A 25235-nucleotide genomic window follows, 5' to 3' on the forward strand; every position below is an offset into this window, starting at 1 on the left:
TATGCGCTCAGGTGAGCACTGGTTGGCATAACTCCGTCACATCACCCGCTTCCACCTGGAGGTTGGCGTTGTGCGGCAACCTGGAGAAATAATCTGCCACTACATTGAGCTTGCCCTGGTCGATATCGGATGGTGAATCTGAAAAGCTGCAATGAGAGGTACCGTCGTCTGCTGCTTCAGATCCGAATCTTTCTACTATGTGCTCAGCTGTCTTAGAGCAGTTTGATCCAGTCTCCTGTGGTGGCAGATTTCTTTTCTCATGTATTAATCACATATTTAATCATATCACATTAGTTATAGTAATATCACTTTATCACTTTACTATAGTAAGAGCACTCCCATCACCAGTTTACATGCATGTGGAAAGTTAACATAGTGAGGCCATTGTGATGGGAGACGTTAAATAGATAGTGAGGCTCCTTCTGCTTATCAGGGATATAAATCCTTAGGTGATGGCTAAGCAGAAAACAAGGTCATAATTCTCTCGGTGAGGGAGGAGGTATAGCCCCCCCCATGAGAGGGGCCAACACGTAAGAGTTTGAGGAATGTTCTTTGTCTGTGTCTCTGTATATAAGATGCAAGGGCGGTGGCCACAATTCAGAGATGGTCCTGGTGTTTCCCTGGGATGCTCTCTCCACATTGCAATGTGTTTATTAAACCCACTTCAAATCAAGCTCACTGGGTGTGTTGCAGTTTATTGTTAACATTTCCATAACAATATTTAGAAATTTAAAATATATAATTCCAATCTTAAAGTGATATACAGTCTATGAACTCTCATCAGCATTCACACCACACTTTGAGGAAATACATTCTCTAGTTTTATGTCATTTTTTGTGTATATTTATTGTTGTTTAGTGACTTATATATAGTGTCTACATTGTATGACTTGTACAGCACTCTGTTCAACTGAGTTTGTTTAAAATATGTAGGAATAAACTTTGACTTGACCTGACATACTGCTGCTGTTATGCTTCATGTCATAGTCTACAAAATGATAAGTCAGTGGAGTTCAAATACATTGCTGTTTGTGAGAAAACTTAGCCCCCTATAAGTACTGCTTTTGGTCTGTCTGAAAATTCACAGTCTAGGGTGAAATGAAGAAGAATAGAGCAAGGAAGTCTCTGTCTCTCTCACTCTCTCTCTCTCAAAGTAGATGAACCCAACCCCCAACTATCTCATTAGGAAAATGACCTTTCCTAAACACTAAGACATACAGAATTCAAACCAGGAACCCGTGTGTGTCAGAGCTGCCTTCCGCCTGTACCATTAAATCCAGTGTTAAGCTTTTTCCTCTATCAAGCAAAAGGAGTAACAGAGGCACTTTTTAAACTGATTTCTTGGTCAGGTTTAATGTTACTGACACAAAATTCCCACATGTACACATCGGTAACATCCATTTGTGCTTGTATCAGTACAAGTTTTTCACTGGGAGTTAGTTTTTACATGGCAGTGTCTTATTTTAGGTAGTGATGTGACGTTCTGTATCGAGGCTTCGAAGCTTGTGTTGAGTAATTGAGGGGGCGTTTCCGCGATGCGCGTATCGAGGCTTGCTTCATTTATGGGAGGAGATGAAAATGATGACGTCCGAAGCCTCGCTGCCCGGCTGTACCACGTGACTGGTTCAGGAAGTGGTTCGAACTTTGCAGCGAGATATGACTGTCGCTACCCGATCCGTACCAGAAACCCGATCGGTACCCCGCATGCGCGAAAGGTGTCTACTTTCGGTCGTAGCGTTTTATGATAGTTATGGGTCAGAGTATCGGTTAAGATGTTAAGAATAATAAGTATATCTTAAAATGTTTGCAATAATGAAGCATTTCAGTACAATGTAGACATTAAACGAAAAATAAAAAGATAGTTGCGGATCGGGACTCCCCGATCCTTACTGCGCATGTGCAAAGTCGGACCGTACAAATCGGGTCTACCCGATCCGTACCGCGCATGTGCAGATGTTTTCTTCTTCTTCTGTTCGTTTAATGGCAGTGTACTCCCCAGTGTACGAGGATACTGCCACCTGCTGACCGAGCGAATGAACCCCATTGTAAAATGAATTGGCGTCATTACTAACGTGTGTTAAATTTGATTTAGTGATAGTCGAGTGTGTTTATGCTTGTCTGTGAGGAGAGGATTGACTGGAATAGTGATGATGATGTCCGCTATCACTGTCAATTGTCAGTAAACACTTAATCTGGCTGATGAATCTTCACGTGACACATTGCTAAATCAATATTATTAAGTCTGTAATTAGGCACCATTTTTCTTATTTTACGGCGCTGTTGTTCAATCGGGGAACGCTCTCTGTTGAGGAGAAAAGCATGAATTTGTTTGTATACGGATTATCCATTGTTTAAATGTCCCGGGCAGTCGAAAAGGAGGCAGAGCTGTTGAGAAATGCTAGGAGCTAACTGGGCGCTAACCGTATCATTCAAATATATTGGTCGTGTCCAAATTCATGGGCTGCTTCCTCCTGAGGCCGCATTTGTAGACCGATTACGTCACAGCGACGCGCCGAAGGCTGTCCAAATTCGTAGACTCCTCCGAATGCAGCAGACAAATGCGTCCTCCTTTTCCCCGAATTTGAAGGATGGGTCGGGTGTGTCCTTCTTGGCCCACCATATCCCAGAATTCATAGCGCGGCCCAGCCAAGCTCCAGTTTCCGGCAATGGCGGCCGCTACTAAGTTTTAAAATTACTCTTATTAATCTTTCTGGGCCACAAAATAAACTTTAAACATATTTTCAGGCGAGAATGTGGGTGTGTAAACATCAAATATCTGCTCGGTTTGTCAAAATATGACATATTTGCAAAAGTGCTTCGACGTTGTCGGTGACGTCTGTCACCCCACCAGCTCCATAGCTTGCCGGCCCAGAATTCATTGGACATAACTTCATTGCACATTCACATAACGATGGCGGCACAAAAAGATACACCGGGAGACGAATACACTTTTAAATGTAAGTATATGAAAATCTGGTGGTACAAAAGTTACATTTTATAGCGGTTATGTTGTTAGGGTTGTGAATTTGCATAGACTTGTAATATTTATTTAAACAATCTTCATAAAAAGTGTCCGTAAACTAGCTTGTATGGTGGGTCCCGCGGTTTTTCATTGGCGCTTACATTTTTCCCAATCAACTTTTTTGTGATATGTTTAAAGGGACCAAAGAGCAAACGGCAAACTTCATCAAAACTAGAGGAGAAAATGATCACCTCTTCACCGGGGTAAAAAATTCAGCAACTGTGGGATGGAGGTACACGAATAAATCAATTTACACATCATATTCATCTGAGTACGGTTTCAATAACCCTCATTCTGTACAGAACCTGTGATGTCCAGACGATATTCCTCTTGTGTTCTGCTGTGAAAACTTTTGGATTTAGGGATTATTATAGTTGTTATGGTTTTCTCTCTTCTCTTATTTTTTTGTGTGCGATCAGGACTATTCTCGAGAAGATGGGCCTGCAAGGGAAAGTCACCCCCTTGCAGGCCAAAAAGAAGTGGGATAACTTAAAGAAAAGATACAAAGTATGTGTGCTGTCAAGAAGATAATTTTTAAGAATGAAATTTAATAAATGTACATTTACTAAAAGTTGTATTGTTTATATTTGTCTGTCATTTCTGATTTCCTCTGCCTTTAGGATTGCAAGTGTCCAGGGTCAGGTGAGGGAGTCAGTGGGAAGCCCACTGCTGCTACTTGGCCCTGGTTTGGCCTCATGGATGAGGTGATGGGACAGAGGCCTTCCATTAGGCCCCCTGTCCTTATTTCCTCTCTCCCTGAGGACACTCCAGGGCCAAGTACAGCAGTGGGTAACCAAAGCGAGATGGAAGAGGAGACAGATGAGGAACGAGGTCAGCCAGCAACAACGGGAAGGAAGAGGAGAAGGGAAAGAGGGGATGAGCTCCTTGAGCTCATCAAAGAGGACATGCAGTACCAAAGGGAGGCTGAGGAGAGGAGAGAACAGGAGAGCAGGGACAGGATGGACAGACTTTTTTCCATACTAGAAAAATTAGTTCCTAAATAACTTAAAAATATATTCAGATAATGTTCTTACTTTGTTCTATTTGTTATGTCATACTAAAAGTTTTTGATTAATGAAAATTAGTCCCCAAATTGGTTGTGCCTTCAGATATTCTTTTTTTTTTAAATACATTTCTTACCTTTTTCTGTGTTATTTTAAGTTTTTCATTATGAATAAATTGATGAAAACAGATTTCACTGAACTCATTTTATTTACAGTTTTTAACATGTATGAACATAAACTTTGAAGAGTTTTAAATGGACATTTAAAGGTAAATAACAATAAAACAAGAATATTTCTAAAACATGAATTTTAGTCAGAGAAGGAAAAATATATACAAATATTTACAAATTTTCACACAGGATTAACCAAAGTGACCTGTTCCTGGACCGTTTTTAAAAAAATATATACTTTGAAAGATCACACAAACAGAAAATCTCTGGCAGTGTTGCTGGATTTGCCGAAAGAAGATCAGACATGGATGGGGTGCTGCAACTGTGACCCGCGGTTTGTCTTTTCTGGTCAGAAAGTGGAGAATCGCACAGGGTGGTCTGCAAAGAGTTGTAGGATGCTTCCTCCCTCTGTCCACTGCATCGTCCATCCACAGGTTTGCAGGGCTGACTCAATCGACGGCTGCCACACCACTAAGAGGTTTTTCAGAAATATGCAAACCAGAGAAAGTGGATTCACTACTAGTATAATACATGTGACTCTGTAGCAGACAACAGTTTGAAAAAGTGGTATTAAAAAAGATGCTTAGATAAATGTTTACTTGCCTGTTAACAGTAGTCATGGTCTGGTGGTACCTCCTCCAGGGCAGACACCTCGGCAGACAGCTGGTCCCGCCACAGAGCACCACTGACTGCCTCCAATCCAGCCTCCCCCTCATCATCCTCTGCTCCATCTTCCTCAGGTTCATCCTCAGGAGCCACAATGTCGCCAGCACTGAGGCAAATGTTGTGGAGGATGGCACATGCTGTTACTACCTGTAGTGATATACATATACACATTATTCTTTCATACACACATATATATATATATACACAATTAATTTGACATTGGGTGGTCACTTACATGAGGTACAAAGGTGTGGTGCACCTCCAGCGCTTGCAGGAAGATGGCCCTGAACCTGTTCTTCATCATCCCAAAAGCACGCTCTATTATGGAGCGTGCCCTGGAATGATGGCTGTTAAAGCGCTGGGCTCCCACACCTTGGCCTGGCCTCTTGTAGGGTGTGATGAGGGGGAGTGGACGCTGGAGGCATGGGTACCCTCCATCTGCGAGGATGAAATGCCCTGGAGGAGGGTAGACTGACTGTCTGTAGAGTGGGCTGTGGCGGAGCACCCTGGAATCATGCACCGACCCAGGCCAGCCCACGTACGTGTCGATGAAGCGGCCCCGATGGTCACAAACCGCCTGCAAGATGATTGATGGAAACAGCTTTCTGTTCCTATAGCACTGACCATCAGGGCCACTTGGACACTTGATGCGTATGTGGCAGCCGTCGATTGCACCCACCGCTTTCATAAAGGCTCTGTGGCGTGCCAGCCCTGCAAACCCACGGGACACTACCTCCAGGTCCTCTGGGGTTGTTGGGAGGTGGATGACCTGGTAGCGAATGGCCAACACCTCTTTCGTGACTCTGTGGACGATGTAGTGGACAGTAGAACGCGGCATCCCAAACACTCTTGAGACCACCCTGTAGGATGCTCCACTTGCCAACCAGAAAAGAAACACTAGGATCTCAATTGTGGCACCCCATCCATGCCGCCGATCCTGGTTCAGGAGATTTAACAACACTGCCAGAGACTCCCTGCTTAGCCGAAAATCAGGCCTTGGATCCTCCTGGCTAAAAAAACGGTCCAGGACTGGTACACTTTGGTTAATCCTGCAGTACAACGGCCTTGTCTGGTTAAGGAAAAGGTGGAGAACAGCATAAACAGTTTTAATAGAAAGGTATGACTTCATTTATTTTATTACATCAAAGCATTATTCTGATTACTAAGCTTGAGTAAAATATACTAACACTGAGGAATAACATTTTATACATTTCATCTGTTTAGCTAAGCTTTTTTGTGAACTCAAAAATAACCCTATTTTCAGCTTTCTGACAATTTTACTGCAATTTTATGTACTAAAATAAGTAACAGATCATATAAATAATTGAAAATAAATGTAAACTTATAGAAGAACATTTTCTAAGAGATTTTGTTCATATATTTTGAATGACCGCCGTCATTCAGTCACTGAAATTATCCATAAAACTAGCTAAGTAATTCCTAAATGCATCAAGATTAATAGTTTTACCTGGATATGATTTTCTCTGATGAGCCTGGAGTACAAAACATGCCGGCGATGACGACCGCGACACAGTTTTTTCAGCTCGTTGATAATTAAAAATGAACACAAAAAACGGAGACAGATTTCAGGGTCCATTTTCGATTTTCGCGCTGTGGCGCTGACAACCGGAAATACTCTGAATTAAGGGCGGGAGTAGATCCGAGAAGGCTAGACCGTCCAATTCCACAGCCGTTTACTTCCGGCCTACCCGACCTCCTGAGGAGCCGGCCCACGTAGACCGCGAAGGCCGGCTCCTCAGGAGGATGCAGCCCATGAATTTGGACACGACCATTGAATGTCGCAATGTTGGCAAAGAGAGGAAGTGACGTAAGATTTGCGCATGCGGGGTACCGATCGGGTTTCCGGTACGGATTGGGTAGTGACAATGACTGTGGCTGTGTCCCATTTCAGGGTCTGCGCGCTTGAAGTACGCGCACTACGCGTACTACGTACGGTGCGTACTATAAGTACGAGAAGTGCGGAAGTGAGAGGCTTGTGAAATGGGACGGTATATGCTTCGTTGCGCTGTTCAGGTTGCCTAGCAACCATGATACTAACCGCGAGACACGTTACATACAGCTTTGTGTGACATAAATGAAGGAGAAAATTGTTTTGTTGGTCAATCATTTTTGTCATGACATCACTTTGATTAGTTGAGTATCTGAGGCTGAGACCATAGGACTGTAAAACATGATTGTTGGGCTTCATTTCTGTACTGAACAGTCATTTAAGAGTAGCTAGTAAATAATAATTAGTTAATGTTGTTCATGAGACTAAAGTCATCTCACTATGGTAATGTAAATATAATATGGCCAATATTATAGTATTGTCAGATTATTATGATATATATATATATATATATATATATATATATATATATATAATCTATATCACTGACTTTCAGCTTGTTGTGTTTGTGGATATATGACTGACTTTAATTATCCATAAAATCATCAGATTCTCTGTAAGATTAAGGTCGACTATATGTATATTTAGAAGTAGAGGCTTTAAAACCAAGTTAATGCTGAAAGTACAAACATCACTAGTGTCACATAACTTTGCCGGCATGTGGCCAACAGCAATGTTTTAATGTTCTTCGTTATTAAACATTCGCACATGAATAAGTGACGTCATATTCAGTACTTGCTTGGGATGTCATGCTTCAACATGTCATGTCAGACGCAACAACATTGTCATCCCCTATGTAGCCGGTGTATCAGAGAAACTCAGGAGGGTTTTCTCCAAGCATGACATCCCGGTGCATTTCAGACCCAGCAACACGCTCAGACAAAAACTGGTTCACCCGAAAGACAAAACTCCAAAACACAGACTTAACAATGTGGTGTATGCTGTACAGTGCAGCGAGGAATGCCCAGACCTCTACATTGGAGAGACCAAACAGCCACTTCACAAACGCATGGCACAACACAGAAGAGCCACCTCCACAGGACAAGATTCAGCTGTCCATCTGCATCTTAAGGATAAAGGACACTCTTTCGAGGATGCCAATGTTCACATTTTGGACAGAGAGGACAGATGGTTTGAAAGAGCAGTGAAAGAAGCCATCTATGTCCACTGTGAGCGACCATCTTTGAACAGAGGCGGTGGTTTACGACACCAACTCTCTGCCATCTATAATCCAGTTTTGAGTTCCCTTCCCAGACGCCTTAACACCCACTCACATCCTGGACCATCTGACCTCAGGAATTCGCATGATAAAGTGGGGCCAGGTTTCACAATGAACTCACACGAAACCCTGGCTGATTGGGACCCACACCCAGTTTCACACCTTGGCTCAGGCGATTAGAGGATCATCAGGGGGTCCTTTTGTCCCTCTGTGGGGGGACACTCCCACCAGGTTTATATCTGGGACTCTCCACCATTTGACCTTAGAACTGAAGAAGCTTCTCGGATGAGAGGTGAAACGTCTTCAAGCAACTTAAAGAAGTCCAGACGCTTTTCTTTGCAAGCTCCTTTGACAACATGCAGTACTGTTACTAAATGATATAACAATATTATACAACTGTTATAAGTTATATGTGTGCTATTTATATTTGTGCTTTGTTTTTATTGTCTGTGAACAGGCAGGACTGAGGCCTCAGTGTGTAGCTGTCCATACCTCAACGTTACAAAAGCACAACCACTGTCCACACCCCAACCACACCTCACCTCACAGTAAATGATCATTTCCATTTTAAGCATTTCCAAATAATCATTTTCCATACTGCCAGTATAAATATACACAGTATACTGCCATCACTACAATATACATGTTTTACACCTTTTGTTGTTGACACTTACAGGCTGTGTGCAAAAGGCCACACTCTTCAAATTCATGCCAACTAATATTTTTACGTCCAGTAGGTGTCCTACTAGAGCAAATGAAGCTTCAAGAAGCTTTGCGCTGGGGTGAACCAATTGGAGGAAAAGCTTCAGTGCTTCATGAAGCTTCATCTGCCCATCACTAATTTTAGGGTTCCTCAGGAGAGTCTTTTGTACATCTTAGTGTCACTCTCCTGAAAGGGGAGAGCAGTCACACTCTTTGACACTGTAAGGAAGAGGATTCCCTTGCTGTTATTTATTATAATCGCTATAGCACTTTAGGAGCACAACTTTCACTTTATTAAAAGCACCTTATCTAGCACTTTATTTAGCGTCACACTTTAAGCATAGATTTGCACATGAAGAATATTTGCACACAAGAAGTTTAATTATTTATTGAATATTTATTATGTATTTTAAAATAAGTTGGTAGCCTTTGTTTCAGGTCCTGCACAGCTGCTCCTCATCAAGAAATGTGGTGGTGTCTGTGAGGAGAAAGGAATGATGATTGTGAGAAAATAAGGTTTACGAGTAAGAAGAACTAGTGATGGGTGCTGCAACACTGACGCATGTATCAAGCTCACCTAGCGAAGCCTGTATCGGTGCGTGCGTCGCTTTAAGCAAAAGTCACGTGATCGATACAGCTGCTGTATCGCTCATTGCCAATGCGCCAAACTGTATTTAAAAGGTACCGCATCCGCATCTGCCAACGGAATGAGTCGCCACCAAAAAGACCACAAAATTACTTTGGCAAAGATAAAAAAAAATACACATCTCTCCATAACAAAATGGAGCCCGAAAGAAAAAGAAATGTTTCTGTTGTGTGGGATCATTTTGATCTTTTAACTGCAAATAAGGTAATAGTTTGTCTTTCTTTGTTTCAGTGTAATCTATCAGAATAGAAAAAACAGCAATGTGACTTGAAGTGTAAATTATTTATTTCATTTTATGCAGGTTAACTGTCGCATCTGTTCTGCAGAGCTTTCTTACACAAACAAAAGCACCTCCTCAGTGTTCAGGCATTACAGAGCCAAACATGAAAATGAGGAGACAAACACACCGAGAATGAACACAGTCGGCCTATATTGACACTGAACAGCTTTATCGTCATTTTTTTTTAAATTAATATAACATGCAGTAGTAGATTTTAAACATGCAGTAGTCAAACCCCTGATAAAAAAAAACCTGCTCTTGATCCTACAGTTCTTGCAAATTACAGGCCTATCTCCAAACTACCTTTTCTTTACAAAATTCTTGAAAAGGTAGTTTACAGCCAAATGATGGCTTTCCTGGAAAAGCAAAATGTGTTACAGGTTTTCCAATCTGGTTTTAAACCCTTTCATAGCACTGAATCAGCCCTTTTAAAAGTTTTTAATGACATATTTTTAGGTAATGACGCTGGGGACTGTATTGTTCTTGTGCTTTTAGATTTGACAGCTGCGTTTGATACAGTGGATTATGCCATTTTATTCTCTCGTTTGGAGCACTGGGTGGGCATTAGGGGCACAGCACTGGAGTGGTTCAGGTCCTACTTGGCGGGGCGAACTTTTTGTTTTGTCGTCCTCTGCTCCCCTCTTGTGTGGTGTCCCACAAGGCACAGTTCTAGGCCCCCTCCTCTTCTCTTTATATCTGCTTCCTCTTGGTTCTGTACTGAGAAAGCACGGCATTGCTTTCCACTTTTATGCTGATGACTGTCAGATCTATGTCCCTCTAAAGAAAAAAGGCAGATACCTTACACAGCCATTACTTCAGTGTCTCGATGACATTAAGGCTTGGATGTCTGTTAACTTTTTAAAATTCAATGATAAAAAGACAGAGGTGATGGTTTTTGGTAGCCCCACTGAGACCCCCAATGTGTATTTAGATTCCCTGGCCCAGTATGTTAAGCCAACTGTCACAAACCTGGGGGTCAAAGTGGACTGTGATCTGAAGTTTAATAATCAAATTAAGGCAGTGGTAAAATCAAGCTTCTTACACCTCAGGCAGCTGGCAAAAATAAAGCCAATTCTTTCACGGCAGCACTTTGAGACAGTGATCCACGCCTTTGTTAGCACTCGGCTGGATTACTGTAATGCACTTTATATTGGGGTCAGCGCATCATATATTAGTCATCTACAGAGGGTGCAAAATGCCGCAGCTCGTCTTTTAACTGGCACTCGAAAGTTTGAGCACATTTCCCCTGTTTTAGCTTCACTTCACTGGCTGCCCATTTCTTTTAGGATTCATTTTAAAATTCTTTTATTTGCTTTTAAAGCTCTCCATGGCCTCGCCCCATCTTATCTCTCTGAGCTGCTACAGCCACCCGCTCTCTCAGGTCAGCTGATCAGCTGCTCCTGAATATACCCAGGACTGGGCGTAAACTTAGAGGAGATCGTGCTTTTGCTGTAGCAGCTCCAAAACAGTGGAACGAGCTTCCTTTATAGATTAGACAGGCCAGTTCTTTACCTGTTTTTAAGTCACTCTTGAAAACCCTCCTCTTTACCCTGGCCTTTGACACCACATGAGATGTTGGTTTTTATTTCTATTTCTGTGGTTTTTAGTTGATTCGATGCTGTTTTATTTTGTTTTTGTTTTAATATAGGGCTGTTTTAATTTGATGTTTTATTTATTTATTTTGCTGTTTTCTGTTATTCTATTGTTTTAACTTATTTTCTGTACAGCACTTTGTTCCTGTGGTGGGTATTTTAAAGTGCTTTATAAATAAAATTGGATTGGATGTGATTTATTATTTTGAAATCAAGCATCTAGGAAAACTGTTCTGGACCAGGCAGTCCTGAATTTTATTATAAAGGGCTGCCAACCCCTTAGTATTGTGGAGAGTGTCGGACAGAAAAATTCCAAGATCAGAAGATCCTTTAACGTACTGGGGGAATAGGAAGACATCTTATCAGAACCTTTTCCACCTGGCTTTACAGCTTTTGTGTACCCCAGCTTCATCTGTGCCTGTGACTTTTCCAAAGCTGGGGAAATGGTGTAAAAAACAAACAAACAAACAAACAAAAAAAACCCCAATAGACTGAATGCAAAAACATTGGATAAACTTATTTTTCTGAATCGAAATTTATAATAAACTCTGAGTCAAATGGGTAATATTACATTCACAATACTTTCGTTTTAATTTTCACTTAATGTCATTCACAATATATTTTAAAGATGTCTACAATATTTGCAGTGTAAAAGATATAAAATGATTCCATGGAAAGTACAATACCTTACAGTGTACAAGTATGACTATAGGCAGTGGCGGTCCTAGCCTGTTTGGCGCCCTGGGCGAACACTCCCTCTGGCGCCCCCCCCCCCCACACACACACACACACATACAATGAGAACAGGACAAATCAACAATTGACAATGACTAATTAATATTAAAATCTGTAACATAATGTATTGTTTGGAGTTTAGTCTGTTACTGTTGCTATTTTTCCATTTCTTCTTGGAGCAACTGTAACGCACATAATTTCCTTAGGGATTAATAAAGTATTCTGATTCTGATTGTTTCAGGATGACCTGCCATTATCCAGTGACACATCTGCTTACCTGTATCTTTTGCTCGTTTCTCCTCCTCTTCTTTTCTCTTTTTTTCTAAACTGAGCACCTGATGGCTTTGAACTTTTCTTGTCTATCTTCCATTGGTTTTAATTTTGCACTCATCCCACCCAACACCCATCCCTCAACCCAAGGATCACCACAACATGATCTAACAGACCTACACCTTAGTTCACAGATTCACTTTGTCTAGGGTGCATTTCTGAGATTTCACACAACCCAGGATTCAAATCATCAATACATAATGGGCTTGGATTTACAACATTATAAATGAAATGTGCTCTATTTGGAAGCAGCAGGCCCCACTCCCCTTTCGACGGCTTGTGTGTGAGATTTTAAATCATCAAACTGTAAATTATAAATTGTTATTGATCCCTTTAAACCGAGTCCTAAAGTGTATATTTATTTTCTTACTCTTCTTATATATATTGTTTGTTTACTTCCACTGCTGTAACTGAAGCTTCGTCGTCTCGTCTCTCTATATACTGTACTGTATGTAGCGGAGATGACAATAAAGTCAAAGTTTACTTTGACTTCATCAGCGAGCAGGCGCACCGAGGGCTCTCTCGCTCACTTTTCGTGTATAGAATTTCAAAAAAACATCGGTGCAAATTATAAGTCTGTATCATGATGTCTGGTGTTTTCGTGTTTGTTGTTTTGTTTTCATTTTGTTTTATTTTGCGAGTTGGTTATTAGATGCTGCTCCAGCTAGCCAGAGAATCCCCCGCCGCCCCGCCCTCTCCTCCCTGCGCCGCAAGCAGCAGGCGCACCTCGCAAACGGAGGGCGTCCTTACTCCCAGCAAATGGGCGATAGAAAACCGATCGGTGCCTATGCCATTCCCAATATGCGCTGGCTGACGTTGGGGCAGCATGAGTACGAGCATTTTTTTTTTTCTGCCCGTGATGCCGCCCCCCACCACGATGCCGCCCGGGGCAACCGCCCGTGTCGCCCGTATCTAAAACCGCTACTGACTATAGGTCATTGAATCAGTGTCTGTTGTGAGTCTCAAGTAAGTTGCCTGCAATGATATTTAAGGTCCAGCAGGTGTCAGAATGGAGCAAAACAGCAACACTGTGTCGACGCAGTTTGGGGAATGTACTGAAACGCTTCACGAGGCCTCATCTACTCATCACTAAGGAGAACTAATGCAAATGTGTGTGTGAAAAATCTAGGAATAAAGGTAGTGCAAAGAAGTGATTGTAAGATGTGATTACTCACCGTTCTTTCCTGTGCTCTCTCCAAGGTGTTTGGGCAAATGTTTCCCTTGAGGTCCAGACATCATTTAAAGGTTCCGGGAGAGACCATGGGTTGTCCCACTGGAAGTCCCAGAGAGCAGCCATTTGGCTTTTCTACGTTTAAAACCCGCCAACCAGCCAAATGGCTGGTAGGCTTTTAGCTAATATCCTGAACTGAACTGTGAACTGCTGCTTTTGTTATGTACAGTGGGGCAAAAAAGTATTTAGTCAGCCACCGATTGTGCAAGTTCCCCCACTTAAAATGATGACAGAGGTCAGTAATTTGCACCAGAGGTACACTTCAACTGTGAGAGACAGAATGTGAAAAAAAAATCCATGAATTCACATGGTAGGATTTGTAAAGAATTTATTCGTAAATCAGGGTGGAAAATAAGTATTTGGTCAATAACAAAAATACAACTCAATACTTTGTAACATAACCTTTGTTGGCAATAACAGAGGTCAAACGTTTACTATAGGTCTTTACCAGGTTTGCACACACAGTAGCTGGTATTTTGGCCCATTCCTCCATGCAGATCTTCTCAAGAGCAGTGATGTTTTGGGGCTGTCGCCGAGCAACACGGACTTTCAACTCCCGCCACAGATTTTCTATGGGGTTGAGGTCTGGAGACTGGCTAGGCCACTCCAGGACTTTCAAATGCTTCTTACGGAGCCACTCCTTTGTTGCCCGGGCGGTGTGTTTTGGATCATTGTCATGTTGGAAGACCCAGCCTCGTTTCATCTTCAAAGTTCTCACTGATGGAAGGAGGTTTTGGCTCAAAATCTCACGATACTTGGCCCCATTCATTCTGTCCTTAACACGGATCAGTCGTCCTGTCCCCTTGGCAGAAAAACAGCCCCATAGCATGATGTTTCCACCCCCATGCTTCACAGTAGGTATGGTGTTCTTGGGATGCAACTCAGTATTCTTCTTCCTCCAAACATGACGAGTTGAGTTTATACCAAAAAGTTCTACTTTGGTTTCATCTGACCACATGACATTCTCCCAATCCTCTGCTGTATCATCCATGTGCTCTCTGGCAAACTTCAGACGGGCCTGGACATGCACTGGCTTCAGCAGCGGAACACGTCTGGCACTGCGGGATTTGATTCCCTGCCGTTGTAGTGTGTTACTGATGGTGACCTTTGTTACTTTGGTCCCAGCTCTCTGCAGGTCATTCACCAGGTCCCCCCGTGTGGTTCTGGGATCTTTGCTCACCGTTCTCATGATCATTTTGACCCCACGGGATGAGATCTTGCGTGGAGCCCCAGATCAAGGGAGATTATCAGTGGTCTTGTATGTCTTCCATTTTCTGATGATTGCTCCCACAGTTGATTTTTTCACACCAAGCTGCTTGCCTATTGTAGATTCACTCTTCCCAGTCTGGTGCAGGTTTACAATTCTTTTCCTGGTGTCCTTCGAAAGCTCTTTGGTCTTGGCCATGGCGGAGTTTGGAGTCTGACTGGTTGAGGCTGTGGACAGGTGTCTTTTATACAGATGATGAGGTCAAACAGGTGCCATTCATACAGGTAACGAGTGGGGGACAGAAAAGCTTCTTACAGAAGACGTTACAGGTCTGTGAGAGCCAGGGATTTTCCTTGTTTGAGGTGACCAAATACTTATTTTCCACCCTGATTTACGAATAAATTCTTTACAAATCCTACCATGTGAATTCATGGATTTTTTTTTCACATTCTGTCTCTCACAGTTGAAGTGTACCTCTGGTGCAAATTACTGACCTCTGTCATCATTTTAAGTGGGGGAACTTGCACAATCGGTGGCTGACTAAATACTTTTTTGCCCCACTGTAAATAAGGTGGTGCTGAGCCGTTAGGGTTAGGAAGGAAACTTGTGTTTCTGTTTGCCATCTTAGGGAGAAATCAACACACATGGGTGTATTTCCTTTGTTGCTGAGATTTATTGATAAAAACAGTACAAAAAAAAACAACAAACAAAAAACAACCATTTGTACACATATTTACAAATAATAATAAAAAGTGAGTGAGTACATTTCAACATTTTCAGCAATCACTCACTATCCTGGCACTGCCATAGTATCTGTAGCAGTGAACACATCGCACAGTGACATGATTGTTCTTGCATTTGTGTTTGACCTAACACATGGCTCTTTTTCCAGGGCTAGGTGTGGAGGGTTGTGTCCAAAGCAACTGTTCTTTTCTTGCCTTCTTCCCAGCCATATGAGAGTGAGCCAACTCTCTTGCAAATGTACTTCCCTTGCCAAGATATGGGAAGACATTGCAAATGTACTTGGATTTTAGGTCACAAGCCACCCAAAACTTGATCCCAAACTTGTCAGGTTTACTTGCAATATACTGCAGGGTTAGGGTTATACTGTGGGTTTCACAGGTTTGCTGACCAGCAGCCTAGTAAACCCCGCAAGATGACAATTTCATTGACCTCAACAGGAAAGGAAGTTCACAGCTTTTAGCAGCTCCCCACCCCCACACACTAACAAAGAGGCAGTTGGCAGTTAGAAATCAGCAATCATTCACACACCCCCACTCCCCCACTTCTCAAGTAACAACCGACTTTACATATGAATTGATGCTAAAAGACTAGCCAATTTAGCTTCCACTTGGCTGACTTGGGCTTAGAAAAGCCTGGGACTTCCAGTGTTGTTAAGGGAGTATGGGGAATCTTTTGTGCTTGGGTTTTTGGGTTTTTATAATAATGGGTTTGGTGTAAGATTAAAGTTTAAAATATTTATTAATATGATAATGTGAAATGTATGTATATATTTATTTATTTAAATTGATGTATTGTATGTGGTGGAAGGTTGGGATTTAAGAACTTACCTGTGAGTGGAATAATGGTTTAGTCTGTGACAGCTGAAGGTATTTAAGGCTGCCAGTTATCATTAGACGTTGATTGTTGTGCTGTGAATAAACTTGACATGGGAATTATTTGAGAGGAGAGCTGCATGAAAAACAAATACTTTTTGTTCCATAATCTTTGACTTGGTCTGCCTCACTGTGATTCCAGCCACTAAGGGCAGCCCTGTTACAGACACCCACATCTGAATAACACTCCATTTTGATAGTGGAGGTTCTCAGCGTGTATAGAAATGAGCTCATCCTTATATTGATTAATCTGTGTCACCTGCTTCAATCGGTTGACGATTCCACTGAAACGCTACATCCAGATGAACAGAATCAACTTTTTGGGAAAAACGTATGTGCTGTAACTGTGTAACATGATTTATAAGCTTAAGCTTAAACCTTTCCCCACACCAATGTTGTTGTTGTGTGTGTGTTTTTTTTTAATATAGTGCATAATTTTAGTATTCTTATCTCTTTTAAATTTATTAATGAGAGATTATGATATTGAGTAGCTGAACATTGAATCTCGTTGCATTTGTGTACAGTTAGAATATGGTCACATATATTTTTCATCTCTGTTTACAAGTTTCTGGATTTCTTTTTTTGACTGACTTTCTTTTTCCATGTTTGGCAATGTTCGCATTCTGTTTAACTTGTTGCTTTTTTAAGAAGTGGTGCAGACTAATGAAGCAGTCTAGACAAAAGTTACAAATAGTTATTTGAAATAAAAGTTGCTTGTTTAAAACAAATTACTGAAGGATTCATTGTGAATGAGTTTATTATCTTAATAAAGTTGCAGCTCGGCTTTTCTGTCATTGTTTTGTTTAGATGGGGCGTGAAAATATTTCTTCCTGCCATGTGGGGAATGATGTAAAAAGTTTGAGAACTACTGGTCTGAATAATATTTTGATTTTTTGCAGGACGATTGAAGAACATAAGGTCCACTTACAGTGGCTTGCAAAAGTATTCGGCCCCCTTGAGCTTTTCCACATTTTGTCACATTACAGCCACAAACATGAATCAATTTTATTGGAATTCCACGTGAAAGATCAATACAAAGTGGTGTAAATGTGAGAAGTGGAACGAAAATCATACATGATTCCAAACATTTGTTACAAATAAATAACTGAAAAGTGGGGTGTGCGTAATTATTCAGCCCCCTGAATTAATACTTTGTAGAACCACCTTTTGCTGCAATTACAGCTGCCAGTCTTTTAGGGTATGTCTCTACCAGCTTTGCACATCTAGAGACTGAAATTCTTGCCCATTCTTCTTTGCAAAACAGCTCCAGCTCAGTCAGATTAGATGGACAGCGTTTGTGAACAGCAGTTTTCAGATCTTGCCACAGATTCTCGATTGGGTTTAGACACCAGACAGGTCAGGGATAAAGTTATTGAGAAATTTAAAGCAGGCTTAGGCTACAAAAAGATTTCCCAAGCCTTGAACATCCCACAGAGCACTGTTCAAGCGATAATTCAGAAATGGAAGGAGTATGGCACAACTGTAAACCTACCAAGACAAGGCCGTCCACCTAAACTCACAGGCCCATGGTGACTCTGGACGAGCTGCAGAGATCTACAGCTCAGGTGGAGGAATCTGTCCATAGGACAACTATTAGTCGTGCACTGCACAAAGTTGGCCTTTATGGAAGAGTGGCAAGAAGAAAGCCGTTGTTAACAGAAACCATAAGAAGTCCCGTTTGCAGTTTGTCACAAGCCATGTGGGGGACACAGCAAACATGTGGAAGAAGGTGCTCTGGCATTTGCAAAAATGCAACTTTTTGGCCAAAATGCAAAACACTATGTGTGGCGGAGAACTAACACTGCACATCACTCTGAACACACCATCCCCACTGTCAAATATGGTGGTGGCAGCATCATGCCTTGGGGGTGCTTCTCTTCAGCAGGGACAGGGAAGCTGGTCAGAGTTGATGGGAAGATGGATGGAGCCAAATACAGGACAGTCTTTTGCAGAGACCCTAAACATAAAGCCAGGGCAACAATGGAACAGTTTAAAACAAAACACATCCATGTGTTAGAATGGCCCAGTCAAAGTCCAGATCTAAATCCAATCGAGAATCTGTGGCAAGATCTGAAAAGTGCTGTTCACAAACGCTGTCCATCTAATCTGACTGAGCTGGAGCTGTTTTGCAAAGAAGAATGGGCAAGTATTTCAGTCTCTAGATGTGCAAAGCTGGTAGAGACATACCCTAAAACAGCGGTCCCCAACCTTTTTGGCGCCACGGACCGGTTTATGCCCGACAATATTTTCATGGACCGGCCTTTAAGGTGTCGTGGGTAAATACAACAAAATAAAACTAGTACCGGTACCGAAAAAAAGAAGATTCATTCATAACACACGTGAAAAGACCAAGGAAAACCGAGTAAACGATAAAAACGATAACAAAATAACGCTGAAAGCCGATAAAAACCCTGAAAACTATACATTTCACACCTGAGTCTCAACTCTCGCGGCCCGGTACCAAACGACTCATGGACCGGTACCGGTCCGAGGCCCGGGGGTTGGGGACCGCTGATTAAGAGGACCCGAGGGAAGCTCGGAAAGCTAAGCAGAAGTTATTTGGAGAGGAGAGTGACTGCTGTTGGTTGAAAAGAGAGGTAAAAAAAACTTCAGTGGTGTGGAAACATTATGGGTTCGCGGAGTCAGACGTGGATCAAGTAGACATAGTGTGTAAACTTTGCTACAGTGTCGTAGCTGCACCACAGAGCAACACTGCAAAGTTCACTAAACATAGATGTTTACATTTTTCATTTATTTTTTATATTGCAAACATTTGCACTGTTATCAGTAGGGATGGGTATCGTTTAGGTTTTATCCGATACTGGTGCCAAACCGGTACTTTTAAAACGGTGCTGGTGCTTAAACGGTGCTCAAACCAGTGCTTAAAGAATGGAGAACACAAAATTGGTCCAAAAACCTCTCATGTTCAGCTGTTTTTTTGTAAAAAGATAACAATGTTAGCCTTTTCTGCAGCTATGGGGCAAATATGGTATCACTCTTGGCTGGAAGCAGTGCTTAAACAATGGAAAAAACACAAACTTTGTCCAAAAACCTCTCATGTTTAGCTGTTTCCCACTTTTTCTTTGGTCATTTTAGCCTTTTTGGCCAGCGTGAACGGAGTATCTGCCATCAAACAAGAAGACAGCCGCATGTAGCTATGATGGTGTTTGCTAGTTCACGTTACATGCATTAATGTAATAACGTGGTTAGCCTATGTCGGATTATGATATTACTTTATGCAATGTTAGACCCCTAATTAAAGATTGTGAATTATTATGTAGTTTTAGTTTGCATTATGCTCCTGAATTAGAAGAAGGTGATAACTATTACATTTGGTAAACTGATTTGCATTATATTAGACTGTTGATTTATTGTGAATGAATGATATTGTTTTGTGATGCATTATACTGCTGAGTTATAAGAAAATATTGTTCACAGAAAGTCATCGTCTCATTTGTCTGATTAGAAGAGAACAGAGCATTCTGCCCCATCAGCAGGAGCAGATAAACAGGGAGCCAAGGTTGTAGCTTAGGCGCTGTGTGAGAGAAAGAATGTGAATGTTTAGGCTTTTATGATTAGGTGGGGGGCCACTAGAGGCTATAAGAGTTTGATCAAGGCTCCTCCATTTTGAGATCTGATGCTGTCTGTGTATGGTGTCCATCTCCCACGCGTGTGTTCATTAAATCATCGTTTGACTTGACCCGGCCGGACCAGTGTGGTTATTTTGGTTTTCTTCCTGTATCCATTCCCAATATTTGAATCCGTAACAGTTTTGGGGGCTCGTCCTGTGGTATTGGGATGGAAGTTTTGGAGGTTTGGACGGTCCGAGGTGGTTGAACGGGCAGGCACGAGCCAGTGGTCTGACGTGAGTGGGCAAGCCGGCATATCTAAAGGTGAGGCACAACCTGTTGAATGTAAATCCAAACTGTGCCAAATTGGACTGTATAAATTAAAAGTCTACTCACTGAAATTACTGGTGAAGGCCTGTTTTGATTTTGATGAAAAAATCTCATGAGTTTTGAAACTTGAAATAAGCTTAAAAGTAATAATACTGGGTTAGAGGCCCAAGGTAAAGGAAAATAATACTGAGTTAGAGGCTCAGGTAGTTTGATAGGGAATTGGTCATTTTGTGAGTTAGAGGCTCCATTGGTCTAATGGATTGCATCTGTGTTGGCCATGTTGAGAGTTAGAGGCTCCATTGTCCGTAACGTTGCATCTGCGTCAGTCATACTCTTGTTTTAGAGGGTTGACGGCGGTTTAAAAGTATTATAAATTTTGTTAGAACGGTGGTTAGAGTCCACTAGGAGGCGCAGTGCTCAGAGGTAACGCTTGCCAAGGCCAGGGACGCCTAGGCCTTGTCCTCTTCGAGGGATAGTCAGTTGGTCACTGTGGAGCTTGGGGCACTCCAGAATAACTAGGAGTTAGAGTCTCCTTACCGTGTTGAACGGTATCTGCGCTTTTTTGGGCACTGTAAATTGACTTAGGGACTTTAGAGATGAGGCCAGATACAGTTAGAGTCTGATACTGGTTAATTGATTACAAAAAAGTTGGACTTTCTTCGGTTGGACCCGTTATCTTAAATTTGTCAAAATTGTGTAGGCGCTAAAACTTTCAGGCCTGAGAGTGATTGTGAATATAAGACGTCTTTGTAATATAATAGAAAGTTGAGTGTGAAACGAGGCTGTGTGTGACGACAGTGCGCTGCGAGGTATTTTTTAGATAGTGTGTGAACATGCAAATGAGGTGGCTGCTGTGAAGCCCACAGAGGACTTCCTGTTTAGCGTGTTATTGAGTTTTATATAAGTATGATTTGCAAACAATGATACATGGCTGTAATTAAAATGCTGATTTTGCTGATTATAATATTACAAATAAAGTTTCGAATGACTACGGTGAATGTTTAATGTTTGGCTGAGTTTTGATATGGGAGAGACGGCTTCGCAGCTGCTGGGGGTGAGTGACCGGAAACTTGCATGCCCATAAAAGGCAACTGCCTGACTGTGTGAACTATGCACCAAGAGAGAGAGTAAAATCTAGGTGGATGAATTAAATGGATGTTGTAAGAAAAATAGTAAATGAATGTTTTAGTCTCTTAATACAGGTGGATTTCTCTCAACCAGGAGACCTGAGTACAGCGGCAAAAGGATAGATTAATAAAATTGGGACGGCACACAGGCCAAGCTCTGGCTCAAAATTTTACAGTTTGACCTGTCACTTTGTCCCCACCCGAAAAAGTAGCTTAAAGGACATCTTCTCCTCCAGTTATCGGTTACCATCACTGGAAATTTTCAGGCAAGTTTTTCACTGAATTGTTTTTGGCACCATGTGTCCCTGAATCTCACAAGCAAGCTCTAATTCCTGGCTGAAGACATGGAATGCTGTTATTTAAGGTGGGAAATCAAAATTTGGGAAACAAAATTAAAAACACACACAATTGGAGAAATGCCTTGCTTGAGAAAAAAAAAAAAAAAAAAAAGTTAAAATAACTCACCCACAAACGCACATACACGCAATGAAGAAACAGCTTACACTCATGAACACGTGAAAATTTTCAAGCAAGCTTAAAGCAGCAAAACTTAACATACACCTGATGTTAAATGATAAAGTCTATCCACTACTAACAAATAAACTCTCTGGGTTGCAGGACAACAACTTCACTTCAAAAAGACAGACACTGGTAAATCACAAACCAGTGATGAAACAACAAATTTAGTGGTTAAAAGAGTCAAATTGTGACATGTTTTCCTCTGATTGATTAATACAAGTGATTATTGAATGAAATAAAATTCCTTTTTTGAATTATTAAACATGATCTTAAGAATTTTAACGTGTACCTGTGTTGTCCTGTCAACTTGGTGGGTTAGGAGTTGATTATATAGTGAGAAAAAACAAAAAAAAGGGGGGGAGAAGGCTGACACAGGGCCTGGCCCCTCTCTGAACAACACAGCCAAAACAACATCATTTTCCTGTTCGTCTGTTTTTGTTTTGTTTTTGTTTTGTTTTTTCTCTTTATGCTTAACCCTTAAGAGCCCAGACCTATTTCTACTTTCATGAAAATTACGGGGGTCTTATATCAAATGAATCATATATAACCAAGTCTCTAAGTGTAAAGGGGCAGTGACACCAGTGTCACTGTGGGTCCTTAAGGGTTAATTACAGGCTGCTTTGTCGGCCCTGAAAGCCGAGGCTGACCTGGACTCCTGCTCTCCCCTCTACCATCTTTGCTCTCCCTTCTACCATCTTTGATGTGACCCTGACTAAATGCTACAGCAGCTGGACCCACAACAACAACCTGAGAATGTCAACAGTGCTGCAGGAATAAGATCTCATGCAGCGGAGACGGAGAACGTTAAATCCAAGGCCCGTTTCACGACACGGGGGAGATTTCCAGACAGCTTCAGCTGACAGAGCTGTGACGAGACGCCTATTAAGCCCGGATGAAAAGTGAGGCCGAGCAAAAGAATGCTGACCTTAACAACTCTGCATTAAAACTGTGCAGGACAGTGATGGACCAACACGGAGGATCGGGCAGCAAAAAGGGCGTGCCAGAGACACGAGGAGTAACTGAGGTCAGAAGGCACCTCAGATTGGACAAAAGCAGCAGAAGAACATAAGCTGAAGGCACAGGTGTCGGGGCTCAGCCAGGAGCTGACCTCTGAGAAGAGCCGAACAGCAGAGCTGCAGAAGGCCGTGGAGCAAAGCAAGGAAAACACCAATAAACTTCAATCTGACGTGTACGGAAAAGACTGAGGTTTCTGCCCTCAGTGAGAGCTCAAGACATCAGAGCAGAAACTGAGCATGCCTCAGGAGGAGCTGGCTGCTAATCGAACCCATCAGTCAGGCTTGGAGTCCCAGATACAGGACTTAAAATCAGGCCGGAGCTTGCTGGAGCAGGAGGTTGCCAAACCTGACGAGAAGCTCCAACAGCAGGAGCAAACCCTGAAGGACCTACAGAAGCAAAAAGGGTCAAGTTAAGGAGGAGCTGGACAAGGAGAAGATGCAGGACACTGGAGAAAAGGACTGCCTCAATTGGGGCTAGAACAAGTATGGAGAGAACTTTGGGCAGCAGCACCAATGGACCCAAACGGACTGAAAAGGGGGAGGCAGGACCCCAGAGCGCGCTTCAGGCCATGGTTTACCCAGAACACCAGAACAGGAAAGTGATGAACACAAACACACACACAAACACACACATTTACATACACTGACTCAGAAGCAAGAGAAACACACATATGAACACATATGCACTCGTTGATTGACTGAGAAATGACATACACACACGCACATAAATCGAAATGCTGACTCAATTCACGGAGAAGTGATCCACACACACACACACACATGTTTGTGCAATGAAGAGTGATACACACACGCTGATGCAATGAAGAATGCTTTACTAACAAATGCTATGCTGATACGCAAAATGCTGCACACAAACGTCCAAATACAGAATTTGTTACAACAACTAGAAGCCATTGATTGTTTAATTGGTTAAATGCATTTCATGTCACCCAGAGGGCATTTGTGTAGATTTAGGGGACAGGGTCTAGAGCAGTTTGGTTATGAAAACAATGTCTGTGAGTGATGTCTGTTTATGGCTCAAGGCCTCAACTGAATTGTTTACTGTGCTTCACACAGCCTGATAAGGAGCAGTGGTACAGAGTGAAAATTATGAATTAACGGTGTGAGCCTTATTTCGGAGCACCACATTTTTGTGATTGAGATTTAATTGAAGGAGGAACACACTGAAAAAAAAATAAAAATAAAAAATAATAATAATAACAATAATAAAATATAAAACAAAAAGAAGAAAAGGGGGCCAGCCCTTGGATTTATGTAAGCATCCCACAGGTATTTAACACAATTGCCTCAGGCTTTAAAGATTTGTATAAAATTCAACAGGAAATCATAGCTTCCCTGTATTTCCTACATTGTTGGCATGCTGGTGAGTGCTGTTGCTCCACAGTAAGAAGGTCCTGGGTGCAAGTCCACAGTCTGGCTAGTTTGCAGTGGTTTCTCTCTGGGTATTCTGGTTTCCTGCCACAGTGAAAAGTCATGCAGCTGTTAGAGTTAGGTTAATTGATGATTCTAAATTATCCGTGAATGTAAGTGTAAATGGTTGTTTGTTTCTAGGTGATAAACTGGTGACCGGTTCGGGGTGCACCCTGCGTCGTAACCTATCACTTCAGAGTTATTTCCCAGCCCTCGTGCAATTAGGATAAAGATAGGAGGATGGTAGTTGTTGTAGACCCATTCAATTTTTATGGTAACCAGAATTTAGACTTTGTTGAACCGTAGGCAATATGAAGACAACATGTAGTATTTAAGGGACCAAGTAGAATTTGGATAAAAGTTATTGAATAGTGTTGAAATAAAATGACAGAATTGTGAAGGATTAAAATATTCCAGGAGTTCAACTTACTCCATCTGAACATGTTTTAATCGTGTTATATGAACTCAAAATGCACAGGTTAACTGAAAATGAAAAGGTTGTGTTGATTTAACTCAGTTGTTTAAGTTTTTACCAAAGCAAAACATTTGTGTGCAACTAGTGTCCACTATTGAATCAAATAAGTCCAACATGTTTTTGTCAGTGCAAAAGAAGTTACGGTACCTGTATGCTTACACAATATTGTCCCTGGACAGAGAAAAACTTTCTGGTGAAGTTTTGGTTGATTTTGGGTTTTGCTTAACACTAGGTTGATTTTATCAGTGAGGTTTGGATTGTTTTCTTTCTCTAAGAGAGAGAAAGATGGTTTTATGTTTGGACATGTTTCTAACGGGCCCCAGTATTTGTTATTATATGAGTATTTTATTGGTTACGTTTGTCTTTGCTTTTGTTACAGTGCACTGAAATAAGAACATCTGAGAGGAGTGATCCACCGGTGGTGATATTTTGGTATTTTG

General features: G+C 41.7%; 2 protein-coding genes across 2 annotated transcripts in view; both read left to right on the forward strand.

The window, feature by feature from the left end:
- The window catches only part of LOC146522230 (up-regulator of cell proliferation-like), a 239821-nt gene that overhangs the window by 159557 nt on the left and 55029 nt on the right, over positions 1-25235 (forward strand). The gene's annotated exons all lie outside the window — the stretch shown is intronic.
- On the forward strand, positions 1683-4462 carry LOC146522237 (uncharacterized). Its single transcript, XM_085154208.1, has 4 exons — positions 1683-2956; positions 3160-3253; positions 3441-3528; positions 3642-4462. Exons 1-4 carry the CDS (start codon positions 2911-2913, stop codon positions 4023-4025), a joined length of 612 nt encoding a protein of 203 aa, XP_085010334.1. The 5' UTR covers positions 1683-2910; the 3' UTR covers positions 4026-4462.

Source organism: Neolamprologus multifasciatus, chromosome 3 (genome assembly GCF_963576455.1).
Source record: "Neolamprologus multifasciatus chromosome 3, fNeoMul1.2, whole genome shotgun sequence".
Taxonomy (NCBI): Eukaryota; Metazoa; Chordata; class Actinopteri; order Cichliformes; family Cichlidae; genus Neolamprologus; species Neolamprologus multifasciatus.

What these genes read in the sequence shown, in the direction of transcription:
- LOC146522237 (XM_085154208.1), top strand. Translation starts at nt 2,911, where the DNA reads ATGGCGGCACAAAAAGATACACCGGGAGACGAATACACTTTTAAAT. An exon ending in AGACGAATACACTTTTAAAT is followed by an intron (nt 2,957 to 3,159) that starts GTAAGTATATGA and finishes ATATGTTTAAAG; the next exon opens with GGACCAAAGAGCAAACGGCA. An exon ending in ACTTAAAGAAAAGATACAAA is followed by an intron (nt 3,529 to 3,641) that starts GTATGTGTGCTG and finishes CTCTGCCTTTAG; the next exon opens with GATTGCAAGTGTCCAGGGTC.